Genomic DNA, 11,010 nt, shown 5'->3' with positions numbered 1-11,010 from the left:
AGTATGAATTTGCTTATGAACGTTGATCACTCACTGTTTATGTTTAGTGTGAAGTATATTTGCTTTAAAGTAGTTTGATCTTAAATGTTATAAAAAAACTTAATTGTCTATTTAGAACCTATTATATCTTTTTTATGTCCATTTTCAGGAGGAGTGATTTGTTGAATGATAAAGATGGGAAATCAGCAAGAGTCCTGAATATTGATTTTAAAGTTGTAATGAATAAAAACTAGGTCTTCTATCACTCCTCGGTTCTGACAGGACTATTAATTAGTCTGTTGGTGTATCCAAGGCTATGTTGCCAAGGTGTCAAACATTTTCAGCCTTTTCTCACATCCCTGCCTCGTACAGAATATTGATTCGGCTTTGATTTTATTCGCCTTTCGGCACCATTTATTTATAGACGGATCACGATTGTCCATGACAAGGTCTCAGGGTTGTGCTTGATAAGTGATTTGTTAATAAACATGGGAGACGCGGAAGACGATGAGGTCGGCGAGTCGGATGCAAGGCTCCTTTTCCTTTTCCAATACCTGAACAAGTCATTGAGATTCAAAGTGGACAAGTGGCACAAAATGATGGCATCTGAAGAAGCGAAGGTTTTTCACTTTTCAAAATTCCAATAATTATTGAAATTATTCGAAAATTTTATTCATCGAAAATTTTTCAGACGGTCAACGATTTTTTGAACGACCCAAAAGTCGACAGGTTAATTATTTCTATCAGCCCTACAGGAAACCTTTTACCTTCAGTCCTTTTTCCTTTGAACCTGAAAGGCAAATCGTGCTACTTCATCAAAAGAAATCACGTCCCTCTCACAATGGATAATATAAGGGACACTCTCATTTTTGGTGACATGGCGCCAAAACCTTTGGAACAGCTTTCTGTTTTATTAGAAGAAGTAAATCCATTTTTTTTGTGTATATTTGAAATAATGCATTTAGCACATTCTCTTTTAGATTTTTGTTCCCATGTTGACTTCGGATAAAAACAGAGAGAAATGGCCCAAAGCGGTAGGTGAAGACATCAAAAAGAGAGTTTTAGATATGAAAGACATGGTCTACAGAGTGAAAGGAGAAGTAAAAATTAATAAACTTACACATTATTAAATAAAAAATGTAAAATTTATTGAACAACAGGTATACGGAAGAACTCTGCTTCCAATGCCGCAAGGAATGGAAAAAGTCGCAGAAGAAGTCAAAAGGCTTCAAACCAAGTAGGCTACTTATTTAAAAAATCATTATACAATTTTTGAAATATGTTTTATTTAGATTGGAAAAACACTGGGATATGGAAATGAGGTGCACGATAGAAAGCACAGTGCTTCGTTGGTCCAATCAACTTTACGAAGTGCTCAAGCAGTCTTCAACTTCTGCTTTCGACGAAGAGGAAAACCCCATGCCTGAAACAGGTAAATCTTATTTTTTCTTAAAAATTTTTTATGAATGATAATTTAAAAATAATAGAAAGACAAACTTTAATAAATTGAGGGTTAAAAAAAAATTTTTTTTAACCTGGATTGATAAATTGTTTTCATTTGCAGGTTATAAAATATGATCAAGTTAAACAAGCATAAATACTTCTTGAATTATTTAAACATTTATACCAATTAAAGTTATAAAGAGGTTGTAGTTTACAAATAGAAAGCATAACATGTCACTTTAATTGATTTCATCAAAAATTATAAAGTGTAAAACAATATGATGTTATCAAGGAAATAGGTTAACGTTAAATTAATAAAAGTAGTGGTTAAAGAGACATAAATGGATAACTTAGCATAAAAAATAATCAAACATGTTATGTATGAACATAGAAATGTTAATTTTATAAATTTATTGAGTGGTTGGACCTAAAATGTTGATAGTTGGTTTATATGTTGGTGGGATGTGTAAAAGATCAAATTCTATGAAGGAACACAGGAATAAACATAACAATAAAGCAATAAGTGAAGAGTTATGATTCTAGTATAATATGTTGAAATATGCTAATTAGTGAAGAAACAGAAACCATTATTTATGCATTAATTATTCAAAAATTCATGATTAATCTGAATAATAATAATTTTACAGAATTCACTTTTTGGTCGACAAGGTGTATGAACCTCACTGGCATATATCAGCAGTTGAGAGACCCCAGGGTGAAGAAAATGGCCATGGTTCTCGAATTGACAGAAAGCGCCTATTTCCCATGTTTCCAGCAGCTTTTCAAAGATGTGGTTTCAGCATTGAACGAAGCCAGGGAGATCGACAGATACCTCAAAACGATAGTACACTTCGTCGAAAAGCTGAGGGAAATCCCGTTCAACGAAGCCGAATCTGAATTTCTTCCATTCGTCCACACAATCGGTTTGATCTGGGTCAATTGTCCATATTTTGGCACTTCGGCAAAACTGGCGATCCTTCTGAAGGAAATTTGCAACATGCTCATGGCTGAAGTAATAAACACTAAGAATGAAATAAGATTATAAATTAAATGGTTTTTTTTCTTTAGGCTAATAAACTTCTAGATCCACCGTCATTATTCATGGGTGAAATAGAAGAAGTGCTTCCTAAGTTATCAAAAGTAATTTCAAATCTCTTGATGTTCAGGTATTTTTTTTAATCACAAAAAAAATTTACTGTTAGATAAGAAACTAATTGTTTATTTTCAGGAGAATTGTTGTTAGATATCAAAAAGAAGTAGTGAAATTGTTTCCTCCAGGAAGACAGGCATTCCCTTGGATCTTTGACAACAGCCAGGTCTTCCACAAGTATAATAAATATGTAAAGCGGCTTAATTTAATCAAGGTCGTTAATAAAATAAGTTCTTTCAGTTTAAATAATTTATTGTTAATTTATACAATTTTATAGGAATTGTTTGAAACTACATTTGAGTATATGAAGCTTGAAAAGGTCGAAGTAGGTGGACACAGGGCAGATTCATTGAGCAAGCGTTTAACCAACATATTTGATGGCTTCACCCAGCTTTACTCGAATTTTACAAATATAGATTACGATCCGACAGACATCAAAAACGGTGGGTTCACAAAAGACTACGGCCAATTCAAAGAAGCGATACTCGACTTTGATCGTAGGCTTGCTGCAGTCGCCAGCCTCAGCTTTGACGACACGACAAACTTTGAGCAGATCTTCAAGGTCTGCGATAGAAGAAATTTGCCTGTTGAAAGTTGTTGATATTTTTGATCTTTCAGATGATCAACGTATTCGGAGGGCTTCTTTTAAGGGATGAGGTGAAGAAGGAGATTGAACCCAAATACGGAAAAATCATCACACTGTTTGAACAAGAAGTGAAAATTGTAGAGGTCAATTTCGTTAAAATATTTCAAATTTTTTTTTGTAATATAATTGATTTTTGTTTCTTGATTTCTTTTTTATATATTTGACTAGTTTTATTGAATTAATTTTTTGTGGTGTTTTAGAAAGTATACAAAATTTAATATTGTATTTTGGTTGATTATTTTTCAAAATAAGGCAGATTTAAGACAACTTAGACTAAAATTTGTTTTTAAAAAATCTATAGCCTTATGTAACAATAAAATATGCCTATTGTTGATTGGTTACTATTTATATTTAACAGGAAATTTTTGAAGAGCAGAGCAAAGTTTATAAGAAGTTAGGTTGCGTCGATGTACCACAGAATTGGCCACCGGTTGCAGGCACCATTCTCTGGGTGAAAAGTCTGAAAAAGAGACTTTTGTTCCCGCTGAACTACATAATATCATTCGAACATCCGTAAGTGTGTTTTCTTGTTCTTAAACTTAATTAAAATCTTCTTAAAATTTTTGAAAATTTCAATTAATTAAGGTTTTTAGTTGAGATAGAAAAGTCAGAGTCACGAGCGGGATTCGAACCCACGACCTTCGGCTAAATACGCCGCTGTGGCAATCGTGGGTTCGAATCCCGCTCGTGACTCTGACTTTTATCTCGACTAAAAACCTTAATTAATTGAAATATATTAATTAGTCAAGCGGACCATGAAAACTAGTGAAGTTTTGAAAATTGTTTACCAGAGTAACAAAAAGTGAATATGCAGAAATGACAAAGAATGAGGCTAAGAAGCTCCTTCAGAGGCTCGACAATCTCGAAGATGATGTATTCATCAAGTGGAAAGAACGGGTACCACTTGATATTGAAAAACATCTTCAGGACAGCCTGCTGAAATTCCAAAATGGGAAAATGATTCAACTGAATTTTGATCAAAAGGTTTTTATTTAATTTAGTTTTAAAATAATTATTAATGTAATAAAAAAATTATTTCAGTTGTCACAAGCTTTGAAAGAAGTGAGATATTTAAAAATGATTGAAGTTGAAAATCTTCCTCAAGCTGCTCTTGACTTTTTTGAAAGGAATGATGAGTTTCACAACTGGAACATGACGCTTACAAAAATTACACAATGGTACAAAAATACCATAGTAAATATTACTTTTACTTCAAGCCAGAAAATTCCAGGTATAATAAAATGAGGGAGAGGTCCAAACCGGAAGAGTTTGACATAGTTGAGGATGAAATATCAGTAATCGATGATCTCATCCAACGAATGATAATGTACAACAATTGGAACAGTCCAGGTAAGTTTTCATAAACACAAAAATAATTGACCATTTTGTATGAGATGTATCGACAGAAAACGACAAGTGCATACAGCAGTTGTATGACATCGTCTGGCAACTCACTGACCGTATGAACCAGGCCCAGGACAATCTTCAAAAAATAATATCATTGATGAACCAATGGAATTTTCAGCCTTTGTACAATCGAAGCAAAGGAAAAAGTGATGAACTGCTCGTTTACACAGATATGATGGAAATAAATAAAAGGTAAAACGGTTCAAACAATAATTTAATTCCGAACAGATATATTTATGTACAACATAAACAAAAAATAGTTGAGTTGAAAATAATTTTTTTTTTTTTAACATTTGATCCACGTAGATATAATGAGATTATCGAAAATGGCCAAATTGTGTACGAACTGATCAATATCAACTTCAAACTGCTTCACAATTTGCCTCAGGATGTAAATGAGGTGTTGATAGAAGACGTCCTGGATGAGGACAAACTGAAAACTGCTGAAGAAGATGAGGAAACAAACGATGACCAGGATTGGGGCAGCAGTGGGCAATTGATTCCTGACAATGAAGACACACTCGTCACAAAGGAAGATACAGTACGATGCCAATTATGGCTTAAGGCACCAAAAGACTCGAGTAACTTTTTACATGCTTTTTTTTTGTAGGTACGCTTGGAAAAAACATCGGCTGAAAATAGCCAGAGGAAATCTGATGCGAGTGAAGACGATCCAGAGTTGAAAAGGCTAATCGATTTGACGGAGAAGTTTAAAAAATGTAATTTTTATTTTTAATTTGTGTTTTTTCTTTTAACTATGTTTCATTTTAGATGATAAAAACAATGAAAATGAATTCAGTAATCTCATTAAGGGATCATTGATGAATATCCAACATTTCTACACAAAAGGTGAAAAATTATTTAAAAAATTTTTTTTTAACTTTTTGTAAATGCAATAAAACAATATAAGTACAAAATAACAAAAAGTGAATCTACATACTCATCCCACCTTCATCATTTCTATTTTTAATGTACTAACAAAAATATCGATTCAATTTTTTCTACTGTAGAGAAAATAGAAGTTGAAAAACAAACAAAATCTTTAGAAGAAAAACAAATTAGGCTGATTAATGATTTATTGGATGTTGATGAAAAGAAACAGTCATCCTGTACGGGCAAAATTCCGACTAAAGAATGTAAGATTTATTTTTATGTAAATAAAATTGTATTTGTAATTATATAAAATAAATTTCAAGCGATTGAGGCCATGTTGGAACTTACCTCTTACGAAGAACTGGTAAATATAACCTTGTATCTAGATTAAATTAAAAACAATTAAATTCTTTTTGTGGTTTTTCAGTGTGTTAAATCAAGAACCAACAAATTCTCTGAGTCATTCAACGAGCCAGATATTATAGGTAATACTGAAGAAGAACAAGACGATGATATAGAAGAAAATGCTGATTTAAATGAAAGGCCTTCTGATCGTGCCAAGTGAGTAAATTTACTAAATAACATTTCAGTTGCTTTAATAATAATTAAAAATAGAAAAATCAACGAGTTGTGGAAAAAAGAAAGAAACACCAAGATGAAGCATGTCAAAGATAAGCTGATCCCAAGCCACCCTGCAGTCACGCGTAAAGCAAAATTGGAATTGAAAAAGAAGAAACAAAAAGAGAAAGAATTGGTTTTCAAAAGGCACAAAAAATTGCTGGAAATCTGGTCCAAGTGGTACAAGGAAATGGAAAAGCATAAAGTTAGTGTGAAGAAAGTCGATAAAGGAAGCCAGGTAAGTCAAATTTAATAACAAAAAACTTTTTCATACTCTTCTTCATGGTCATCACTGATCTAATAGATCTTCTGTGGAATTGATCTTTCTTTTTTCTCCACAAGTGCCCGGCCTTTAAGGTAGTTTAGCACTTTCTGGGGTTCGTCTTTGTTTACTTTTAAATGTTATTGGTCCAAACAGGCTGTACTGTTTTCATACTTGTGCTTAAGAGTTACAAAGTACAAAGTACATGTTTCTGCCTCTTCATAACAAAGTTGGCAGATTTCTGTATCAGTTTTTCATTTTTTTGTTTTTGAGGTGGTGATTGAATAGGCAGTGGTCAGTATAGAGACCCCCTATTTTTTTTCTTAATTCTTTTGTACTAAGAGAGGCAGATTATTATTTTTGAGGTTGAGATTCTAATTTGATTTTTTTTTCTTCGTTTCCAAGTGAAGAATGCTAAAGCTCATCATTTGTGATCAGAGTTTTGATCATTGTTGTATATAGCCAGTTGGCTATTTTTGGTTGTATGCCCATGTTTTACTACCAAATCTTGTTTTGTTGATTATGTGTTTTTTCCAGGTTAGATTTTGATCTAGTGTTATTCCTAAATATTGCATGTCCCGGTAGAAAGTTATATTTTTTGTTCTTAAGAAGGGTGCTTATAGGTTAAGCTACTTTCGCTTAATAGTGTGTGGTTTTGTTTGGGTTGACACCCAGACTTATATTCTCTCATCACGTTTCTACTAAATTGGGGGCACTTTTGCATTTATATGAAACATTTTCATCATATTTGCCCTTATGTCATTAGCATAACCTATGTTAACATATCCTAACCTATTTAACTCCACGATCAGGTCATCAACCATAACCACAAGAGTGGTGATCTTTGTTGTGGTATTATTGCTATTGATATTATGGCTCATTGATATTATTATGTTTCAATTATGGCTAAAGAAGCATCAAAAATATAAATTGAAAATTTTCAGGCTGCTGAATGTGTAGAAGAAGAAAAAGATGTTAAGGACACAATCGACCTAGAAGAAAGACACAATGAAACAAACAAAGAGAAAAAGATTAGTTTGGCTGGTATTGAACTAAGAAAGAGTTTTGCACAAAGTCATCAAAACAAAAATCAACAAACTGTCCACTCTTTGACTATAGAGAAAACACCTTTGGTAGTTTTTCATATTGATTCGAATTTATATTAAACTAGAAATAATAGCTAATTTTATTTTGTTTGCAAGGAAATATATTTGGAATTCATTGATAGTATTGTAGAAAACCCAGTCAAGCTTTTAAAATGGGACAGATATCTTGACATGGTCGATAACATAGTTGAAAAGGGCCTTCTTCATGCCGTAGGAGCTGCGTAAGTTTTTTATTCACAAACATAAATATACATCACTACAACATAAAATAAAAAAACATGACACTATACATTACTTTTGTTGAAACAGTCTACTCAGTATTTGTTGTTACACAAACAAACAGACTAAGGTATTTTAACAAAAGAAATACACACTGAGGTTTTGACTGGTTTTATGATTTGGCATTAAGTTTTAATTTGTGTAGGGTTGGATTCTTCATTGATCAAATGGAGCCGATTTCTCGTCACGGGGCTCTTTTTGAAGTAAAAATGCTCCTAAAGGAGCCTGAAATTACATTTGATCCTGTTATGGTGGCCGACAAAAACAACCCAAACTCACTGCTTGGCATAATGGAGATGATCATGCAAGACATAAATGCTATGGCACTTCTTGTTCCAAGAATATCATTTAACAAACAGGAAAAAACATACATGGTAATTTTTATTTAAATTTATTAGTTTTTCTATTATTATCTGAAATCAATTTTCCAGGATGACATACTCAAACATGAAGATATTTTCATCATGGAGTCTGAAGCGATGCAGAGATGCGATCAAGTGATTTCAAAGGTCGGTTCAGCATATTTGGGTTTAGGAAAAAAAAAACAGCTAATAAAACCCCAATTTTTTCAGACTGAGCACTTTGTCAAACCGTACTACAAGTACGAATACCTCTGGAGTGAGTGCATGTCAGAACATTTACGCCAGTTTCTCAGATATTCTAAAATTTTGACATCAGATGAATTGGAAAAAGAAGACAAGATTGATGAAGAAGAGGTTCCTCTTCTACCAGATAAACCACCAACGAATGAAGATTTTAGAAAAATGGTACTGCATTGGAATAAATGACACAACTGCTTAAAAACTATTTTGTTTTTAGCCAAATAAAGGAAATTTAAAAAAAATTGATATATCGATTAATTACTCTTTATTTTAGATTGATTCTTATGATGATCTTTTTAAAGACATCTCTGACATGAAAAGCGAGAAAATGATATCAAGTTGGGTAAAAATTGACATGAGATTCTTTAAAACATCACTGCTCAACACCTGCGGAAAATGGGGAATGCTTTATAAGCAGTACATCATGGATGACATCATTAACAAGTAAGCTTGATTTAAAATTCATTTTTATAAAAGATCGTTTATTGTTTTGCTTATATCAGGTTGGAAGAGTTAGACCAATTCATTAATAATGCAAGAGAAGGGTTGAACAAACAATTGTGCAAAGGTGATTATGACAGCCTTGTCGGCATCATGGGATACCTGCTGAAAGTGAAGCAAAGACTAGAGGAAACAGACTTCATGTTTGACCCTATAATTGAAGTCATGGCCTTGCTCAAATCCTATGGCATCGAACTTCCAGATCGTGTCTATAACTTACTTTCAGTAAACATTTCCAGTAATTATGGAAAAGAACTGTTTAAAAATATTTTTAAAACTAGGAATTGCCTGAGAGATGGGACTTACTTAAGAAATTGGCTTCACAAGTTCGAGCTGCAGCAACGCCTCTCATACAAGAAGAGTCGATCACAATAAGAAGGCGCCTTGCATTTTTCGACGTCCGTCAGAATATTTATAGAAACAAGTTTAAAAATAAAGATTTTTTCAGGTGAGTGATTTATGTTTAAGTTTATTTTTTCACAAACTCATTTTGTTTTTTAGTTGGGAATGCCCAGAACCTTATTGGGAAATTGACAAGGCGCACAATGAAGTGTGCAACCTTGAGGAACTTTGCGTCAAGTTGGCAGAGCAGGCCAGCCTTTTTGAAGTCCTTGTCCCTGAATTCAAAGTCCTCAAGCAAATCAGAAAAGACACCAAGCTTCTTAAGGTCTGTAAATACATTTATTTAAATCGATATTAAACTCATTTTTATTTTAAGATCATATGGGATTATATTCTTACCATCCGAGCGTGGATCCATGAGTGGGAGAGTACAGAATGGAAGAAAATTGATTCAGAAAGCATGGACATGGAGTTGAAAAAATTCTCAAAGGAGATTCGAAGTAAATATTAGAAAATAATAACTAAATAAATCATTTAATAATATTTCTATCCTTCAGTGCTAGATAAAGATATGAGAAACTGGGACATATATTTAAAGCTTGAGAACATAATTAAAAACATGATAACGGCATTAAGGGCAATCACAGAATTGCAGAACCCGGCGATCCGTGACCGGCACTGGAAGCAGCTGATGGCGGCCACAAAGGTAGGAGTCAAAATAGAAAATGTCTATCCATTTTCAAAAAGGGACACAAAGCATTGTGCAAAATGCGGGGCATCTTATAGTGCCTTTTCCCTTGATCACCACATTTGAAATTTATCTGTATATAAATATTGTAATATCAACTTCAGGACTGAAACATTCTACTTATAATAGTCATGGATGTAGTTTGATTTTTTAAACTTTTATATTCTTATAATTATCTCTGAAATGTAAGAGAAATTAAATTGTAAAATGTTTCACATTTCTAAAATACAAATTCCATCTTATTTTCATTTCAATTCATCCAAATCCTTATCATTCATCATTCTGATCCATTTTTACACTTTTTTTATTTTCTATTTTCAGAACTTAAACTTCATATGTAAATTAAGTAAATGCATAAAAAATCATCAATTTGAAAAAAAGTTTATTTTATATATTTATTTATATGGTATATACAGGATTATCTTTGTTTTTCTTAAACCATACCAGCTCTGTTCACATTTTTGCTAACCTACATAGGTTAACCTATATGGTCAAATCATTGTCATAAAACACTTGATTTATGCTAATTATCAACCTTTTTTACTTAAAATTAGCTTTAGGTCAAATAATAAAATTTAATAACAAATGAATATTAGAAGATTATTTAAAGCCGTGGTATTTGAATATTAAAGGAAAAATTAATAAACAAAGTTTCTAGGTTATACAAAACATTCAAAACTTTACATTTTTCTGTGTTATAAAAATTTTGCTACATAAGATATAAAATATATATTTTTTTATAATACATAGAACAATTTGCAAAGTACATAGAGTGCAGATTGTAACCGAAACTATTTTTATTTCATTTAGTATCAGCATATTAGTTATTTTAGTTGATCACAGTTTAACGTCAATGGCTCGTTTGATTGTACTACATGAATATAAATTTCAGGTTACACTTTACAAATATTACGAGGTTTCTCAACGGCATCAGGTCTGTTTAAGAAGAAAAACAGCCTAGAAATGCATGTTAGAATCTTGGCTGTACGAAAGTGCCGCCAATGCATGAAGTAAAGAGAAAAAAGTTCGCTAGTGCAACATTTTATTCATAGTG

General features: G+C 32.4%; 1 protein-coding gene across 1 annotated transcript in view; it reads left to right on the top strand.

Moving 5' to 3' along the window:
• The first annotated feature begins 381 nt into the window (after nucleotides 1–381).
• Nucleotides 382–11,010, top strand: part of LOC106664894 (dynein beta chain, ciliary-like) — a 35,494-nt gene continuing 24,865 nt past the window's right edge. The window contains exons 1-34 of the mRNA XM_014390959.2: nucleotides 382–599; nucleotides 671–901; nucleotides 960–1,079; nucleotides 1,140–1,216; nucleotides 1,272–1,411; nucleotides 2,070–2,434; nucleotides 2,491–2,588; nucleotides 2,651–2,786; nucleotides 2,850–3,134; nucleotides 3,191–3,301; nucleotides 3,577–3,731; nucleotides 4,010–4,202; nucleotides 4,260–4,396; nucleotides 4,450–4,568; nucleotides 4,625–4,817; nucleotides 4,932–5,166; nucleotides 5,236–5,344; nucleotides 5,397–5,474; nucleotides 5,636–5,761; nucleotides 5,822–5,862; nucleotides 5,926–6,059; nucleotides 6,114–6,354; nucleotides 7,323–7,511; nucleotides 7,581–7,705; nucleotides 7,909–8,137; nucleotides 8,195–8,272; nucleotides 8,336–8,530; nucleotides 8,640–8,809; nucleotides 8,869–9,091; nucleotides 9,148–9,314; nucleotides 9,368–9,533; nucleotides 9,585–9,708; nucleotides 9,766–9,914; nucleotides 10,849–10,890. Of these exons, the coding sequence (XP_014246445.2) occupies nucleotides 468–599; nucleotides 671–901; nucleotides 960–1,079; nucleotides 1,140–1,216; nucleotides 1,272–1,411; nucleotides 2,070–2,434; nucleotides 2,491–2,588; nucleotides 2,651–2,786; nucleotides 2,850–3,134; nucleotides 3,191–3,301; nucleotides 3,577–3,731; nucleotides 4,010–4,202; nucleotides 4,260–4,396; nucleotides 4,450–4,568; nucleotides 4,625–4,817; nucleotides 4,932–5,166; nucleotides 5,236–5,344; nucleotides 5,397–5,474; nucleotides 5,636–5,761; nucleotides 5,822–5,862; nucleotides 5,926–6,059; nucleotides 6,114–6,354; nucleotides 7,323–7,511; nucleotides 7,581–7,705; nucleotides 7,909–8,137; nucleotides 8,195–8,272; nucleotides 8,336–8,530; nucleotides 8,640–8,809; nucleotides 8,869–9,091; nucleotides 9,148–9,314; nucleotides 9,368–9,533; nucleotides 9,585–9,708; nucleotides 9,766–9,914; nucleotides 10,849–10,890 (5,313 nt within the window). The 5' untranslated portion in view covers nucleotides 382–467. The remainder of the gene's footprint in view (nucleotides 600–670; nucleotides 902–959; nucleotides 1,080–1,139; nucleotides 1,217–1,271; nucleotides 1,412–2,069; nucleotides 2,435–2,490; nucleotides 2,589–2,650; nucleotides 2,787–2,849; nucleotides 3,135–3,190; nucleotides 3,302–3,576; nucleotides 3,732–4,009; nucleotides 4,203–4,259; nucleotides 4,397–4,449; nucleotides 4,569–4,624; nucleotides 4,818–4,931; nucleotides 5,167–5,235; nucleotides 5,345–5,396; nucleotides 5,475–5,635; nucleotides 5,762–5,821; nucleotides 5,863–5,925; nucleotides 6,060–6,113; nucleotides 6,355–7,322; nucleotides 7,512–7,580; nucleotides 7,706–7,908; nucleotides 8,138–8,194; nucleotides 8,273–8,335; nucleotides 8,531–8,639; nucleotides 8,810–8,868; nucleotides 9,092–9,147; nucleotides 9,315–9,367; nucleotides 9,534–9,584; nucleotides 9,709–9,765; nucleotides 9,915–10,848; nucleotides 10,891–11,010) is intronic.

This window comes from Cimex lectularius, unplaced genomic scaffold (genome assembly GCF_000648675.2).
Source record: "Cimex lectularius strain Harlan isolate CLEC.00 unplaced genomic scaffold, Clec_2.1 scaffold52, whole genome shotgun sequence".
In the NCBI taxonomy this organism is placed as follows: domain Eukaryota; kingdom Metazoa; phylum Arthropoda; class Insecta; order Hemiptera; family Cimicidae; genus Cimex; species Cimex lectularius.
Note: the sequence above shows the minus strand (reverse complement) of the source record. Positions and strands in the feature narration are given on the sequence as shown.